This window comes from Salvelinus namaycush, chromosome 3 (assembly GCF_016432855.1).
Source record: "Salvelinus namaycush isolate Seneca chromosome 3, SaNama_1.0, whole genome shotgun sequence".
NCBI classification, from domain to species: Eukaryota; Metazoa; Chordata; class Actinopteri; order Salmoniformes; family Salmonidae; genus Salvelinus; species Salvelinus namaycush.
In genome coordinates, this window is record NC_052309.1 from 34,376,597 (window position 1) to 34,395,644 (window position 19,048).

Below are 19,048 nucleotides of genomic sequence, written 5' to 3' on the forward strand. Positions count from 1 at the left end.
GCTGTTTGGGGTTTTACGCTGGGTTTCTGTCTAGCACTTTGTGACATCAGCTGATGTAAAAAGGGCTTTATAAATACATTTGATTTGATTTAGGGTTAAGTGCTTTGCTCAAGGGCACATTGGCAGATTGTTTACCTAGTCGGCTCAGGGATTCGAACCAGCAACATTTTGGTTACTGGCCCAACGCTCTTAACCGCTAGACAGCTAGGATACTACTCACCTTTGACCCATCCTCCTCTACTCTCTTCACTGCCTCAGCATACGACACCTTCTGTTCTACTCTGACCTCAACCTATCTCTCCCGCACCAGGCATTTCTGATCCCCAGCAACATGGGCACCCCCACAATTGATACACAGTTTTTTCCACCAATACTATACATTCCTTTGTCCCATGCCCTCCTGCACACTTCTCACATCTCGGGAATCTCCCTCCTACACACTGCTGCAACATAACCATAAGCTTCGCATCTATAACACCTTTGTGGGTTTGGCACAAAAACTCTCACGGGATAACTGACATATCCTAACATGACTTTGCCAGGTAAAGACTCTGCTTCAAAACTCAAAAGGACAGTGTCTTCTCAGTTTCACCAAGAACGCCACCAGGTCTGCATCGCAACAAACAGCGAGCATTACAGACACAGGGAATCTTCCATTTCAGTTGCTCCACTTCAACAATTAACGCCACCAAAGTAATCACTCCTTTCAAACGCTCAAAGGCGCCCTGCTCTGGAGAGCAAAGCAAGTCACAGGTCTTGTCCCGAGGCATGTGATGTTAAGCACCCGCTCCCTCTGGGCAGAAGAAACACAGAAAATCAAGTCCACTTCGAGCCACCTTCACCGATTTAACAGTGTCCAATTTCTTTTCTACCCAGCCTGAGACTACATATTGGTCAGCCAAATGTCACTCCCACTGGGCCAGAATCATCCTTTGCATGACCATCTGGTCGAGGCTCGGTCTTCACCACATCTGCCACCGCAGGTAATTCATCCTCAATCTCATCAGGTTATATTTCTAAGCCATCAGAGACAGCACAGTGCGGTTTGTAGTACTTGGCCCAAATCTACCTCAACACACATCTTCCCTCTGCAGTTTTTCTTTTTCCTCACTGTCTATAACCACATCTATCTGTTCATCACGCTCATGCCACACCTTCATCCGCCCTATTGTTTGCAGAACATGCACAGATGGCCTTTCAACAATACCCAAATTCTGTTCCTTAGCCCAATTTAGTAGTCTGGCTATCTCTTGCCTCTCTATGCTCACAAAACGTGGCACAGTCATCAGCCAAGTCTCCTCTTTGTCATCCCCAGAACGCTCACTGGGAGTCGCCACGTTCCCAGCTAAAAATCACTGACGACGTTTCAAAATGGTCATCACTAGTTACCACATGCAGTTACGTCATATGTGTTTTGCCACTTCTATACCAGGGGTCCTAACCTTCTCTGCTGCGAAGTGCTGCAAAAATGTTGACAACAGACCAGAGACCGCCCCCTTTCACTGTGGTCACCCAACCATCTGTGAATGGTGGGTCAGGGAAATTGCCATGTCATATCCATTCAACCAGCTCAAACATTATGGATAATATAAGAATCTGTGTCGATATCAAATATACTTTCTGTGAACAGTGAATGGTCTTCAAAAATCCAGTGAGATTGTAAACTTGTCCTGCCAGTGCAAACTATTTGAAATGGCAATTTTTTAAATGTCCAGAGAAAAAATACTTGATGCACAGTTTATGGGACTTGGTCTTCAATAATCAAATTGTGAACTATTTGAAATGTACATTTTATTCAGCAGCAATCCATCTGGGCAAATAATTATATTTTGATTGCATAAAAAGATAAATAAATATCAGTTTTCAATGGTAAAGAATGAAAATAATAAAACCAGAAATAACAAGTGATTAACAAATTTTGAACAAATAATAACACCGTTTTTTTTTTGTCTTTAATACATCAGGAAATATTAACTTTTTTTATAAGTAGTAAAGTGTAAAGGTATTTCTTCAAGAAAATGTGTGCACTGGCTTTAGCTATAGTATGTAGTTTAGTATGAGGAATAGTACTATTCAGCAGGCACACTAATTATTACCATGTTGTTACTTCTTTATTTCCTGCTGTAAGGTCAGGTGCTACCAACCTTTCTTTCCAGGACGTTACAGGCGTTATTAATCTAAATTGAATGCAGCTATGGAACTCCACATTTAGTTCCAAGACTGAAGTTGGAATTCTGTTGGAAACGAGGCACATCATTCAATTTTGGAGGCGGTGTCTCTGAGCAGACTCCTCGCATTGTGGCTCCAGATACAGACGGCGAAATGTAGACATCTCGATATCAAGTTTATGTCTTTCAGGATATTTAGTCAACACGTATTTCAGTCATTTAACGTGGCCAAGTATGAAGACTTGCGTTGTCGTTGTCGGCAAGATGAACATTTTACCTGAGAAAACTTTGTGGACATTCGTATTGCAGCTTTCTTGTGTGCTGCTCACGTTGAAGGCAACCGTTACCGTTGGCTCACCTGTGCTGCTAAATCTCCCGCCACCACCTGAGACTAGTGCTGAGGTAGGTTATGCAAATTACCTGGAAAATCATGAATTATGGCAAGGACTGGCTTTCACATTTCAGTGTAATAAATGATGCTCAATTGTTTGAAGAAGGCAACGGGTAACGTTATTGTACTGCCATTTAATTTCCTGTCATTACAGTTTCACCGAATACTTTCCCCACTTCTTCCTCATGTCTTACTCTTATTCAAAATTCTATCATTTCTATTCCTGAGTTTTTTTTATTGGATGCACATTACTGTATGTGATAACTAGGCTATGTATGAGGCATGTTTTCCTAACTCTCGCAGTTACTATGATTCCCTCACTGCTTGGATAACTCTCAGCAAGGCTTTACCACGTTTTGTTGTAAGCAGAGCTCAGGGTTAGTTGACCCAGTCAGAGTATTATGGCTTTGCACACAAAACCGAATTTGTTCCTGACCCCAGCTTGCCTGGCTTCCCTGACCTTAACTCTTGGTAAATCTGCCCTTTGGATTCCTCCCCTGGCCTCCCCGCGAGTCCAACATTGTACCCTCTGTTGCTCTACACACCCTTAGTCCCAAACACATGACATGAGTAACATGGGATAAGAAAACGGAGGGGCAGTAACAGCAGTATTGTGACCAGGGCTCATTTGGATGACTGTGCAGCCTGCTTAGCACAAACACCACAACATGGGTCTGTCTTTAGATGTGGTGCTGTTTAACATTTATTTATTTATTTATTTATTTTACCTTTATTTAACTAGGCAAGTCAGTAAAGAACAAATTCTTATTTTCAATGACAGACTAGGAACAGTGGGTTAACTGCCTTGTTCAGGAGCAGCATGATGTTTACACGACAGGCAACCTACCACTGTATGGGTTTAGGGCATATAAATCCTTTGATGATGTTCGGGGACAGTACCTTCGCCTTAGGGAAATGCTTGTCGTTCACCAGCCTGGCCTCCGAGCCATACGAAACATACTTTATGTATTTCTGAGCACCTCCAAGACGTATGATACCTACTAATGGTCTAGTTACTATAGACAGAATTGAAAGTAGGGAGGTTGGTCGGGGAGGATGGGTAGGCGTAATCCTCGACCATCTAGCAATCCAAAGGTTGCATGTTCGAGTCACATCAGGTCAACTGTAGAATTTTAGCTAACCCTTCACCTAACTATTATTCTAAACGTAAGACAATTCACCTAACCTGCTACGTAAATTCACCTAACCTTTGTTGTTTTAGTTCTCCTAACCACCAACATAAATTCTCCCCTTTGTTGTTATGGCGCAACAAGCAACTTGCTCTCAGAGAAAGACGTAGAATACTATACGTAATACAATACATATGTTAAGTTACATCATCCAATTTGTATGCTATTGTATGACCAGATAAGACGTATGAGACTGTATGTCTTATAATGCGTATGATATTGTATGATTGCTATTCCATTCGTAAAGTAATGTAATTTCATACTAAATGGAATGTCACAGATTTAGCTACAGAATAATACAAGTTTCCAAGAGACCATGTTGCATACACAGGAACACAAGAGTCAACAAACTGTTGCCAGGCATAGATTCCTTTAGATGAGGTTTACTTGTGGACTTATTGTCTCCAAATATTAAATACAGATATGCTTCTGGAATTGTAGAGTTTAGATTCATTTAGGAGTGTTAAATGTGTGATACTGGTCACTTCTCTTGTTCTGTGATACTTCCAACTCAATCCAATTGACTTATTCCCCTGTCCCCTCTTTTGTTTAGAGTTTATATTGTCCATCATTGCCTACTTCACTGTCGTTGTCATGCACTTCTGTTGAAATAAGTAATTGACAGAGAACCCTGAACTATATTTGAGGTTGAAGGGGTCATGAGCTTTCTGTTCCATTTGACATATGGTTGTTCACCTTCCAGATAGTGTAAGTCAAGTGAAAGGCTCATTGTGTTGTTGTAAACTAGGAGGCAAGTGGCAACAGCAATTGTAGGCCTCCTGCTGGAGGAATGATTTCTTCCACTGAGCATCCTTCCACCGAAGAAGCCTTCATCTTGTTTAAAGCAACAGAAGTGTCTAACTGGAAACAAAGCCTGTGAATTTAGTTTTTTTTTATACCAACAAGTAGCTATTTTTCTGCTTCTAAAACTTCTAAGGGTCTGTATTTGTGGAAGCCTGGAAAATGTCAACCTTTGGTTCTCTTACTCATAGAGACGACAAGATTGAACGGCTCCGTTTTCATTCTTTACGTCTGCGTTGCGTCGTAAAATGTCGGTCCCAGTTTCATGGTTCTTTACTTCACACAACGGTCATTCCTTTATTGGGAATTGAGCTTTTGATCAACAAAGTAGGCTACATTGTGAGCTCTTTGTGGTTTAGCCTAATTGTAGCCTTATTCCTCAATTTTCCCAGTACAGTACAGCCCATTTTCCACTTTTTATAGTTTTTGGTCACACAAATAACGAAGAGTATAGTGAACAACAGAGAACTGACTCATTTGCCGGGCTGAATTTTTATTTTAGATCCATGCCCGTCACTTGATCTCAAGTTAGGATTTCACCCTGGCACTCTGATCTACCAATGGTCCGTTGTATTTGTCTGTTGGAACGCTGTATCATCTAGCATGCTTTAGATCCAGCCTTATTCAAAACCCAAGACTACCCAGTCAATTCAACCCGTCTGGTTTTCTTTGCAATTAAAATGGTCTGTGGAGTTCCACTCTAATGCAGAGGCCCTCTCTCTAGTCTCTACCCAGCTGTGCTGGCTGGTTTCCATTAGGCAGCCATTTAAGGGACCTGGGCCACGGAAGACCCAGGGGAGTGCCGCTTATCATCACCCAGCTGCAGAAGTGGGCCTGAGTGCCACATCCCACAATGCACTCTGCTCGCTCCCAGCTGCTCATGGGAACAGCACTGGCTGGTGGCCCTCAGGGCCTAATCAATCCAATCATAGAAAAGTATGATGGGGGAACAACCCACCACAAACATCTCTGGCAGCGGTGTGAAACTTCTCAATGGCATCTCTGGTGTTAGCATCTGCTATAATGATTCTAAGACCACTTAGCCCTAATTTGAGTCCTCCGCTGCATTCACTCAGTGCTTGATGTTTCAGGTTCTTTCATACCAGCCCAATGCTTTCCTCTCTCCCCTCCAGGCTGTCTTGACCATGGTATTCTAAATCATTCAAGTGTTGGAGTCTACAAATTACTAAATTACTTTGTAGGGGAGAGTGGGGAAAGTTGAGCTGTTTTTACATTCACCATCACTCCATCTAACATACATATTTTTCAGGATGTTGTGTATCCATAGAAATCCTCAAAAATCATCTAATCATTACAGTTTTGAAAACATAGCTTGTCCAAAAAAAGTGGTCTCTTGGCACAACTTACCCTGGTACACATTTCTATACTGAATGAAATATTACCGCTACCTTTTTAAAACTATGTTTTTCTTTATTTCCCAAACACAATTCAACATAATTAAGTTTTAAGCATATTTTAACACACGCTTAACACCTAACGAACACTTTGTACTTTTTTTGTCACACTTTTAACATATGCCAGGTCCTGTTACCTCATATCATATGCTTGCTGATGATTTCCATTACGCCTGGGAAGAAAACACTTACATTGGCTCAACTTACCCCAAGGCAAACATTTTGACTATATTAGCCCACACAGCTACAAGGATGCACTTTCATGCTGGCTTTAGGACCTCATATTGAAGCTTATAGAGACCCCAACTAATGTATAGAACAATCTTAAAATTATCTACTTAAAATGATCTACTTAGGTCCATGACGCTTGTATCTTAACCAAACTTCCTTCACAGGCTCTGTGAAATGACAACCTTTTCTTAAATATTTGGTCAGATGAATTTTATGTATGGTTTCCTAGACAAAGGGTGGCTAAACTTAACCCTTTGGCTCAATTTACCCCAATCTCCCCTATTGATTTGTTCCCTTGCCTTGAACATAGTCTATGGTCCAGGAGAGAGTGTGATACACATTCTGAATTTGTATGTTCTGTTTTCCTGTATAGAATTTTCTGGAGAAGTATGGATACCTTGAGGAGGAGAATCACCAACACAATGATACTGAGGTCAACACAGCTCTCAGGTACAACAAGGCGGGCATCTTTTAACCTACCAGAAAGAGCACTTTACAGTAATAATGGGAAATTAGGGACATTTTTAATCGAGTGTGGTCAATGATTGATTACAATGTATTGGTTGTTACAGAATATGCCATGTACATTTTTCATTGACTTTGTGTACTCACTAATTTCTCAGAATATCAAATCTGAGGAAAAACTTTTCATTCTCTGTGAAAATGTCTTTGAGGTTGTGTTGACATAGCTTTATCAAAAGTGTGTCCCATTCTCCAGTTGTGCTTGAGTGAAAAAGCAAGCACACGTCTCTGTTTTCACAGTTGCACTGAGTTACTGAATATTTGGAGAAGAAAAGCCTAACTCATTTAAAAGATTTATCAAAATGTATTGCATGTTTATTTTCTATCACAAAGCAAAAGCTTGGTTTCACTAATGGAAGTAACAGTCTGCCACCAGAGCCTGGTATTTATCCAGGTGATATGACAGCTATTATTTATGCTGATATTTAAACTACACGCATTTGACACTAATGAAGAGCTAGACGATGCATTACCCCCATGCTCAGCAGGTTTAGAACCTTCAATGGAACACTGGTCACTAATGTTTACATACTGTTTTACCCACTTCATATGTATATGCTGTATTCTAGTCAAGGCCATCGTATTTAACTATTGCTGTACATATACTATTCTACGTATTCCTCAAATATACTACACACACACATATATATATATATATATAAAAATGTATACACAGCGTGTGACGGGTCAGCTAGTCCGAAACACCCTAACACAGGCGGGAGGCATGAATTGAACAGACCGGAGGCAGTGGTTGTGGTTCCTTTTGTATTGTCACTCAACGGGTTCTTTCACCCAACAAAATAATTCCAGTACAAGGTAGCGTCCAACGCTGAAACAGCGTAAAAAGAATAAACCTAAACTAAGCAGCTGACCAAAAGGCCATGGCCAAAAAGGGAACACAAAACAACAAACGGCTCCCCTTCTCTTTAGACGATTGTCTACACATATTTACAGGGGGGACGCTTCCCTCTATCTATGGCCAGCCTTGTTTAACATAGAGCCAAGGTGCATCAGATAAAGCCGCTTTCTCTGAGGTAGGAAAGTCCAACATCCTCACCAGTCCCCGTGTCTGCTCCCAATCCACCTCGAGCTCATCTCCTGGCACACCTATATAGAAGGAGACACCAAGCCAATTAGTGGGCCCAGGTGTGTACTGTACTAATTGGCTTTACACTGAGTACCTATCCCCTGAGGAGGGTGCTGTCATGTCGTCTTCCTCCGGCTGGTCACTGAACCCTCACAATACATACTCTATATTTCTTAATTTCCTTATTTTACTTTTTAGATTTGTGTGTATTGTTAGATATTACTGTCCTGTTAGAGCTAGGAACACAACCATTTCGCTACACCCGCAATGACCTCTGCTAAATATGTGTATGTGACTAATAAAATGTGATTTGATTTGAAGGTTTGATTTCAGTTGTAAAGAACACACACTACCATCATCACATGTGGATTACTTGTAAAGTGCTGTATTGATTGCACCACATTCTTAGGGTTTGCAACTTTTTGATTCTACTTGCTCTCTGGATGTGCTCTCCGATCTTTGTTTGCCGTTCACTCTTCTTTTATCATTCATCCATCTCTCCTCTGTCTGCCTCTCAGGGAGTTCCAGTGGCTCACCCACCTGCCAGTCACTGGGCGTCTGGACAGTGCCACACGGCACCAGATGGCAGAGCCCAGGTGTGGGGTGAGGGATGACAGGGGCCAGCAGGCCTGGGCACAGAAGGTCAACGACATCTTCCATGGAGGTCTGACCAAACCTAACATTGGACAGCGTCTACGCAGGAAGCGCCGTAGCCAGCTAGGTTAGTGGCCTCCTTTAGCTGATTTAGGCTCACTTCTGGCCAACTTCAAACCAACCTCCTAGATATTACTCATTTTTTATTCCTTCCTTGAAGATCAAATGTTTGATTGAAATGTAGTTGGCCCATACAGATGGACTTGATTATACAGGTCATATTTCAAGAATAGACTGCTATAGCAATGCCAATGTGACTTTATTGTCTAGAATGGAGAGGTCAGGCTAACTAATCTCATCAGCTGTACTGTGACTCGATACTGCATCCTCAATTAAATTATCATCTAATCAACTATTACCATTTATTGAGGTCATAACATTGTTGTTTGCTCAATGACTCCCAATAGCAAGCTGCCCTGTTGGTTTCTTCAATGACCAAATTATTTTTTAGGGGGTTATCAACTGTTAGGCAGGGAGTCTCAAATCGAAGGCTGGTTTTCCTTGAATTAGTCCCAGGTTAGAGGAAAACAAGGAAAATCAGCTTTACTACTGGCCTCGAAGTCCAAATTTGAGAAAATGGGCTTGAGACCTCCACTGAAGGACTCTAGTGGCAGTCAACATCCATGGCCATGTGCTTTCTGTGGTTGGTCTCTGTTAGGGAGTTCACTACAAACTGTAAATCAGTGGGGGGTTCATGCCGTTTAAGATGAGGGAGGATGATTTTTTTATTTTATGAACATGGCCTTATTTCTATTACAGCATATTGGATGACTGTCATTCATATTCCATTCACCCAGCTCAATGTAACATCCATAGGTTTGGGCTACTACATGATGCTACAATTCTCCCTGTACCCATCATGAGGTTGAAGGAAAGTTTACAACGTAGGTGCACAGGTTGAGAGAATTTTGCGTAATCAAGGTGACAGACAGTGACACATTTAATACCGCCTTGCATACATCTTGCCTGCATCTAGCTGATCTAGAGTGTAATCATTAGTCCAACAGTTGCAAACAAGAGTTTCTATTGGAAAAATGTACATATGTTTATCCCCATTTCGTTCCGTTTAAGAAATGTTTTTCAACAGAATTGGCACAATGAATACACCCCTGATCGCATGCAAACACAGTTCACTTTCATACCAGCTACATACAAACGGCTCCTTGTATATATTATTCCTTCTCGTATCTATCTACGCGCTCTCCTCTCACCTTTTCCCTTGTGGACTTCAGTGCACAACACATCAGCTGTCTGTGAACAGGTGGAAAAAACCTTTTCAAGCCAAACCTTCATATCGCTAACCACACACAGCCTACTGTACATCATTGTCACGTCATAGTCAACATATCTACTAGAACTAACGCATTAGTAAACCCGCTACAATCATGCAGTACAGTTTACAGTCAACAGCAAGCAGTTTAGCAGTTACACCAGCAGGCCCTGGTGGCAATAAATTTATAAAACCAAAAGCGTACCTTGACTTGGAATAGTTCCCGTGTTGGATAGCCATAGCCAGCTAGCTAACATAGCATCTCTCTCTGTTTGAACTGGGTGTTTGAGTAGGGTAAACAAGCTACTGTAGCTGCATTCGATGCTAGCTAAGTAAGTGAAAGTTTAAAAAGTATATACTACAAAATATAGCTAGCTCTCTCTTTCTCTTGCTTCTCCTTAATTTTGGAAGAAATTAATTTGTTCAAAACTGTTCTAACTATTGTCTTTCTCTCTCTTTGAGTAAACTACTCACCACATTGTATTTGTATTGAAGTCAATTTGTATTGGGGACACTTCAATTTGTATTGAAGTCAATGTACCCAGAGGAGGACAGAAGCTATCTGTCCTCCGGCCACGCCATGGTGCTACCCTACAGAGTGTTGCTAAGGCTACTGTTGACCTTCATGGCAAAACAGTGTTTTATTAAATTATTTGAGGACATGTGAATATATTTAGCATAGTTTTATCTAAAATGGATAGCTTTTTCAATGTTTCACTATTTTATTTTTGTGAAATTCACTGATGAGGATGGTCCTCCCCTTCCTCCCCTGAGGAGCCTCCACTGCTGTAAATCAGAGCCAGCATAGTACAGATGTAGGATCATAATTTGATCCAGTTTGCTACAGCAGGAAAATAATCCAGCAGCGACAGGGCATGTGAATTATTATGTGGATATAATTAATGGACATTTTTGAAGGGTTTGATTCATTTACAAGTCTGAAAGTTCAAGGTGGAATTTATAAACTTTAGAACCCTTTTTAAACCTCAAATACAAGACAAGTTTGAAATGTCCTGCATTGCAGGAATGTTCTGCAACAGGGTGAAAAAAATAAGATCCTACATCTGTATGTAGGCTATCTACACACACTGCCATTGAAATATCTTCAGGGAATTCTCCAATCTCCACTTGTGTGTGGGAAGCACATTCTAAATTAGATATAAACTCTCTGCACACACATCCTATTTCATCTTAAAGGAGCTCCCCAGTCCCTTTTAGTCTGTGAGAACCACTGCCTAAATTATTAAGATATACGACAGTCTTTTCAATGTTCCGAGGGCCATATGGAGACTGTCCAACACATCTCCACTGTGTCATAGATAGGCCTACATGCTCAGTGGTAAATGGAGCTGTTTTGGGGTATTAGGGTGCTGGTGTTTGTGTTTGTGGTCTGGATGGAGAAAAGTATGTAATTCCACACAGCCCCTGAAGTGATTGGATAATACTAGAAGAATGCAGATGTAGGCGTCATACTGCCCACTTTTCCAGCTGCAAGTTTGTACCTGACAGCTGCCACCTGCTCCCTGTGCAAAGACGCTGGGAGAGAGTCCATGGAAGGACGGCTCAGGATCCTCTGGAGCAATCCTATTTCAGAGAAATCCCATCAATATGGATTACACACACGGATAGGAGATTGAAGGACAGTTTCTGCAAAGAGGCAGTTTTAGTCCCAAATTAAACTTTACAGAATTTTAATTGGAAGAATATGGCATTCTTTCAAATGTAAGTGAGGTACAGGAGAATAGTTATATGTATCTGTCCATCTACAGTACAGTAGTGAAGGCAGCCAGCAGAAGTCAAGGCAGGGGCTGGCTCTTACTGGCTCGTTGGTCGAGTACCAGAGAGACGCAAACGATTGCACCAACAGTCTTAGCTCATCTAGTCTCACCAATGAGGCTTGCTGGAACAGTCTTAGCTCATCTAGTATCACCAATGAGGCTTGCTGGAACAGTCTTAGCTCATCTAGTCTCACCAATGAGGCTTGCTGGAACAGTCTTAGCTCATCTAGTCTCACCAATGAGGCTTGCTGGAACAGTCTTAGCTCATCTAGTCTCACCAATGAGGCTTGCTGGAACAGTCTTAGCTCATCTAGTCTCACCAATGAGGCATGCTGGAACAGTCTTAGCTCATCTAGTCTCACCAATGAGGCATGCTGGAACAGTCTTAGCTCATCTAGTCTCACCAATGAGGCATGCTGGAACAGTCTTAGCTCATCTAGTCTCACCAATGAGGCATGCTGGAACAGTCTTAGCTCATCTAGTCTCACCAATGAGGCTCACTGTAAACATTGAGATATGAGAGTTTTTTTAGTGTCCTGTGGAGTTGTTCTCAATACATTTTCTTTCAAGGAGTGCTAGCAAAAAGGTTAAACCTTGTAGCGTTTTTTTCTCTATGCGATTTCACACATGCTCTTGAAATGTGTTTATCACACTCTGGCTCTAAGCTCATACAGGTGAAGAAGACCATCTCTTCCCACTGGTCTGTGCCTCTGTTAGAAACCAGCGTTTATCCAGACACGTGTGAGGTGGCCTTGCTTAGGGAATGTGTCTTATTGAGGAATAATCTGCTGCAGTCAATTGACAAGGTTATTTTTATTGCAAAGATGCATGGAGTTGTTTTGACACAAAAATAATTGATTTATTGCCTTAGACAACCACTCCTACCAATCCTACACAGCAAGAGCTCTTCTGAATTAGTTGATAACATTTTTAAAAGTTGTGTCACTGCTGTAACCACAAGTAATGTAATAAACATTACTCTCTCTGCACTTCGCCAAAGGATTCACCCTTATTGTTCAAAAAGAAACACTCACATCCCCATTATTGTGATTTGCAAACGTCCCTCTCTCTCTCTCTCTTCTCCTTCCCTCTCCCTCTTTCTATCTCTCTCTGTCTCCTTCTCCCTCCCCCTTATACTCCTCTCTCCCAGCTGCATGAATGACAATCTGAATCTTACCCAGCACAACAGTGCTCCCAAAAGTGGGTGCTAGTGACTCATTTACCATAACTACTCTTTTTCAACGTTCATATAATATCTCACTTCTTGGTCATGAGTCCCCCTTGCTCCTCTATATTCATCAGTCCACTATCTCATCTCTCTGCAGGTGAGAGGTGGCACAAGCGTCACCTGACCTACCAGGTGGTGAACTGGCCTGGCCACCTCCCTCGGGGTCAGGTGGCCCTAGCCGTACGCACCGCTTTCCAGCTGTGGAGTAACGTTTCGGCCCTGGCCTTCAGAGAGGTCACCCAGGGGTCAGCTGACATCCGGCTGGCCTTCTACGAGGGGGAGCACAACGACGGCATGGGCAACGCCTTTGATGGTCCAGGTGGGGAGCATAGCAGTATACCCTGTAGTAGTGGTTTGACATTTTGACTGATTCCTGTCAGTTCATAGTTTACCTAAAGGAAGGGAGAATGCATTTTCAAACAGGGCAATTTCCAAAGATCAATTGGGTTCCGCTGTGAAAGATCTCACCTGCAACTATCCCCAGCTGTCACAATGTTCACATGCTTACAGATCCCTCTTGCCTGGTCTGAGAACAGCCACTAGCATCTACCGCTTTAGTGTTTCCAGATTTTAATGGACCAGATAATTATAAGAAACATGTTGATGGTTCCACCTAGCCTGAAAATGAGAGTTGAGAAGCTTCTACCATATTTCTTATGCCTGCCTGGCTCCTTCAGATCTGCACAGTTTGAAGGGGTAGGGCAATGGGTTGTTTTGGGAAGCTTCTCTTCCACCGCTGAACCCTCTGTATGTTCTTGTTTTTACCCCCAGGAGGCGCCCTAGCACATGCCTTCTTCCCATGCCGAGGGGAGGCCCACTTTGACATGGCAGAGCGCTGGACACTGAACGGCTACAAGGGCCACAACCTGTTCATGGTGATTGCCCACGAGGTGGGCCACACGCTGGGCTTGGAGCACTCTCCTGTGCGCCACGCTCTCATGTCCCCCTACTACAAGAAGCTGGGGAAAGCCACGGTGCTGAGCTGGGATGACATCACTGCTGTACAGCAGCTCTATGGTGTGTAGGCCTACTCCACTCTGAGAGAGGAACATTAAAGTTATTTGAAATTCAATTTGAATTTGAACATTATTTTTAACCAGTCACTTTACATGACAACTACTGCTGTACAAAGAAAATTGCCTAGTCCAAAGCGAAGTTACACTGAAGTGGAAGAAGAAAACTTGAGGAAGAGGAACGAGAACATATGGAGGTAATAGTCAGTGGTCAGGTAGAGGAGGGAACAAGGTTACACGAGGGTGACGAGATGATGATATAATGGCATTGAGACCTCATGCTGAACTTAGTCCACAGATCTGACTAGAGATTGGATCAGCATCCGTTTCTTTAACCCATCACCATCTGCTGTGCTATCATTCACCATGACATCATAGTGTCCGACAGTCCCGACCACCCTGTGATATATGAAGCATCAACTGAGAAAGCTAAAGGAGGGAATCTTTTCATATTAAATGTGTATCTTAAGCTATTGCATTCATTACAGGGAATCACACATGCTACCATTTAAACGTACATTTTTTCCATCCAACCGCTCTAATGCTGTACACAGAGGGATGTCCAAAGATCACTATATCCCAGAGCCAGGCTTCCGGCAGCTGGAGACAGTGTTGATCAGTGTTTTTTTCCCATCCTCTCAAGGTCACACCAAAGTAAACAAGCAACTTCCTTGTACATCAACGTTTCCATTTAGACAGTATAACAGGGAGAAGCCAGACAAACTATCTCTCCATGTTTTGTCTCGCTCTCCTTAGGGATGCCAATTTTTTTCAGACCTTTACACAAATGTTTGCTCAACGTTTTCCAAACAGAACGGGTGGGCAACATCTGGAGACAAATCAAAGGAGACGTTGTGTCTGCGAGTCAGTGGCATTGTAAAATCATTTGGCTCTCTTTACTTCTTTTGGCATTGGAATACAGTAAATTTAAAGTCAGCTCAGCTGTCAATATCTCAGCACTCAGTCATCTGTGATGTGTTGGGTTTTCCATTCTGCAATGTTATGGCGTGCCAAATCTGACAATTACTGTCTTTTGTGTATGTTACCTCTCGAACTTGCTGTGAAACAGGCATATAGGTCTTATCTGCACCCACTAGGCAAAAACTGGTTGAATCAACATTGTTTCTACGTCATTTCAACCCCAAAATGTAATGTGATGACGGTGAATCAACGTGGAAAAATGATTCGATTTGAAAAAAAGTCATCAACATAAGGAATTTGGTAATTTTTTACCCAACTTTTAGCCTAAATCCAATGACATGGTGACATTTTATGTTGATTTCACGTTGAATTCACATTAGTTGACAACACAACCAATGTAAATCAAACTAGATGTTGAACTGATGTCTGTGCCCAGTGGATACTTGTCCATAGCAGAAAGCTTTAATGGTACTCCACTTGTAAATGTGCAGTCAGAAATACATCAATCAGTCAAGCTTTTTGCAGATGCACCTGGTCTATTGTAGTAACATAGAAGAATATGCATGTATATTACGTGTAGTCAGAAAAGCTTGGACATTACTGAAGCTACTGTCCTTTTTGTCATTGAATGTTCTCCATAGGGAAGCCAGAGAGCGGTCAGGTAATCCAGTTGCCTGGTCAGGTGTTCAGCTCTGCTCTACGGGACTGGGAGCTGTCTGAAGGTGGTACTTGGAAGCCTGATTCCACCCCACCTCCATACTGCAGGGGATTCTTTGATGCACTCACCATGGGTAGGACTTGATTGGTGGTCACTATCTGATCATGCTAGAAAGGCAAAAAATAGGTCCCATTGAAATGAATGGCTCTTTGTCACCAGACTGGAAGTTGTACTTACCTAGCATATTTGAGGCTAGAAGCAAGTTTTGGATAAGATTTGAGGTTTCGAACAAGACAAATATGACAAGTAAACAGCGCCATCTGGTGGATTTTGGCCTGTGATTGTTTTGGGACATAAGGTAATCAATCTCTTAGCAATTTACATGAATAGTAGGTTGAGAATTCTTCATTGACTTCTGAAGACGATGATATACTCTGATTCCTGAAAATAATTCATTTTATATTACCTTGCAGACCAAGATGGTACCAGCCTAGTATTCCGTGGGGGGCTGTTCTGGACTGTGTCTCCTGCAGGCAAGACCAGCTCCCCTCTACCTCTGCAGAACCGCTGGCCAGGACTACCCCTCGCCATTGAGGCAGCTGCTTACTCTCAGATGGACAATAAGTTCTACTTTTTCAAAGGTAGTGTGAAAATGAAGACACGAGTTACCCAGCAATAAACGTACCTGAAATTATTTGTTATTTTTATAGTAACAACTGTCCTTTATCATAGTTGGGGTTATAGTTCAGGTAGATTATAGCAGAAATGTTTCACACAGACTGCTTTTCCAGTTTGTGTCCTCATATGTGTTGCTGCATTGTAATTTCACATCTCACACAACCAGCACCTTCCTCCTTGCGTCTCTTCCCCCAGGTAGGCGAGTGTGGCGTTACTCCAGCAGTGGTGTGGACCCGGGCTTCCCCCTGAGGAGCAGCGAGCTGGGCCTCCCTGGACACCCTGACCAGGCCTTCTACTACCCCCGCCTGGGCCACCTGGTGGTGTTCAAGGGCCAGCTCTACTTTGTGCTCAACCTGGGGACCCTGAGGCCCGAGCCATACTACCCCCGCAGTCTGGACGACTGGAGGGGGGTCCCCCGGGGGACCAACGGAGCAGTCAGCCACCCTGATGGACAAGTGTACTTCTTCAAGGAGCGGCACTACTGGAGATTTGATCCAGAGAAAGTGCAGGTGACTGGAGAGGGGATGTGGGACACAGAGCTGGAGTGGACAGGCTGTTTGGGAACTCACCACAGAGGCAATAATATACTGTGACCACAAGAGGGTGCTAACTAACTGATTAAAGTGGTTGGCGAAGGTAATGTGCAATGGATATATTCAGACTAAGCAATGACAGAGCTCATATTTTTTATGTTCATACAGTATTATTAAATAAGTATTCCTAATCCTACTTCATCTAGTGAACCAATGCTTTTGTTTGTAATGTGTTTGTTTTGATGTAGACAGTATTAAGATATTCTGTATGGCATAGCCAATCTGTGAGTTATAAATTACATGTGGCATTGTTGCACAAATAAATTATGTTTGTATGTTTTCTCTCAGACAAGTTGTTGTTGTTGGAGATGAAGTCTCTGGACTCTTTAGTAGACTATTGCATTCATAAAGACCTTTTGTATAATTATTTCATAAAATACCACATATGGCACTGTTTTTGCATTTGAGGCAATTCCTTGATGTGCTGATGATGTGACAAAGGGACTGTTACAGGGACCTCCTCTTTATTAAAATGATTCTTAATGTGAGATCAAAAGAAAGTTAGTTTAGTTGTAAGTAAGCTACTATGTAACAATGTCTAATGCACTCTTGCATGCAGGCTACTAGTTCTCCTGGTGACATATCAGAGCCAAAGAGCTATTGATGAATACTAGTTGTTTTCTTCAGATTAATTGCTACTTTTTACACTTTTTGACCAATGAAATCGATATGATTTGCATCACCATTTGATTTGAACCTGTGAATTTTTGCACTTCAGTAGCCTATGTTTTAATGTTGGTGCCTCGTAAATGATGTATGGATAACGTTTGATGTCTTCCTATTCCATACATGTAAACCTAATATCTAGCCCACCACCATCTATTCTGTTGATGGTGGTGAACTTTATCCCTTCCACATTACTCAGCGGTAATAATAAACCATGCGCAAAAACGACTGGGTCGAGCTTCCCAAACTACAGTGCGTATAGCGCTCAGACGCTGCTGCAGACATACAATCCCTCCAGACTTGGAAGGCAGAAGCCTAGCAACACGACAAAGGCAGTGACTGGGAGAACAGTAGGCTCCAGAATGTCTCACGACGTTGCAGATTTATATGGTATTAATTTACTTTAACGATATATTAGGACGATATATTCGTGCGCGGCGGCTTTGACTTCCCGAGACGCGCGTCTCCAAACTTTGTCCACTTCAAAATACAGGTAGTGTTCAACCTCTCACTCGAACAGAAACCTAACTTCTCGGACAATGACAGGTTCAATCATTTTTAGCATTCTCTGTATTTGGATGTTTTCACCCAGTCTGTCACGAGGGACCGGGTTTATCTATCAATTTCCAGGTGTGACATTGCAACGCATCCACACTGAACACACCGCTGGACCCCCTGCAGGCACCAATGCGGCTCGCAGGTAAGTGGACCTCAAGCAAATATTCATCAGAGAAGTGATTATGAGTTCAAGTTGTTGTTCAATGTTAAACAGCTACTGATCTGTAGAAATATACATTTTTATATAGTTATCAACCCTGTTGAAGTTGTATGCTACCATGCATGAGCTTGTGCGTTGACTTTAACCAAAAGTATATAACTGTGGTACAACTATTTTCTTGCCCTCTAAGAATAACAAAGTGAAAAGCAGTACTGGCAATAATGGAAGAGAGTATTAAGATGTGTTTCTGGGTTTGGATTGGAATGGATGAATGGAGCAGACATTCAAGTTGCACATTGCTGCCAAATTGAATACTCTCTCTTAGTATGTGAATTGCCTCTCAGCTCCAGTTTATGACACTATAAACAACTTTATTTCCAATTTCACATCCTCACATCCTTTTATTGTGTAGATTTGGCCTGATACACCAAACTTCTCAACTGACAAAAGCGGACCGCCCAGAGTTGTCCTTAATAATGATGAATAGGAAAAAAGTATTTGGTTTATTATTCAAAGTTAAACGGAAAAACGTTTTTGACTGCCTTTTATTTGGATCCCCATCTCCCAGATACCATGCACACACACACACGCGCACTAAAACTAAAACACACTCACACACACACACACACACACACGCGCACTAAAACTAAAACACACTCACACACACACACACACACACGCGCACTAAAACTAAAACACACTCACACACACACACACACACACACACACACACACACACACACACACACACACACACACACACACACACACACACACACACACACACACACACACACACGCGCACTAAAACTAAAACACACTCACACTCACACACACACACACACACACACACACACACACACACACACACACACACACACGCGCACTAAAACTAAAACACACACACACACACACACACACACACACACACACACACACACGCGCACTAAAACTAAAACACACTCACACACATACACACACACGCGCACTAAAACTAAAACACTCACACACACACACACACACACACACACACACACACACACACACACACACACACACACACACA

At 42.3% G+C, this 19,048-nt stretch overlaps 1 protein-coding gene across 1 annotated transcript; it reads left to right on the forward strand.

Annotated features, from left to right (window-relative positions):
- The first annotated feature begins 2,238 nt into the window (after window positions 1-2,238).
- LOC120044334 (matrix metalloproteinase-28-like) lies at window positions 2,239-16,890 on the forward strand. Its single transcript, XM_038988950.1, has 8 exons — window positions 2,239-2,570; window positions 6,570-6,646; window positions 8,324-8,526; window positions 12,833-13,054; window positions 13,507-13,752; window positions 15,311-15,460; window positions 15,801-15,968; window positions 16,201-16,890. The coding sequence occupies exons 1-8, from the start codon at window positions 2,403-2,405 to the stop codon at window positions 16,596-16,598; spliced, it is 1,632 nt and encodes a 543-aa protein (XP_038844878.1). The 5' UTR covers window positions 2,239-2,402; the 3' UTR covers window positions 16,599-16,890.
- Window positions 16,891-19,048: the final 2,158 nt, after the last annotated feature.

Coding starts and splice junctions, on each gene's coding strand:
- LOC120044334 (XM_038988950.1), top strand. CDS start 2,403: ATGAAGACTTGCGTTGTCGTTGTCGGCAAGATGAACATTTTACCTGAG. Junction 6,647..8,323: donor GAGGTCAACACAGCTCTCAG/GTACAACAAGGC, acceptor TCTGCCTCTCAG/GGAGTTCCAGTGGCTCACCC. Junction 13,055..13,506: donor CAACGCCTTTGATGGTCCAG/GTGGGGAGCATA, acceptor TTTTACCCCCAG/GAGGCGCCCTAGCACATGCC.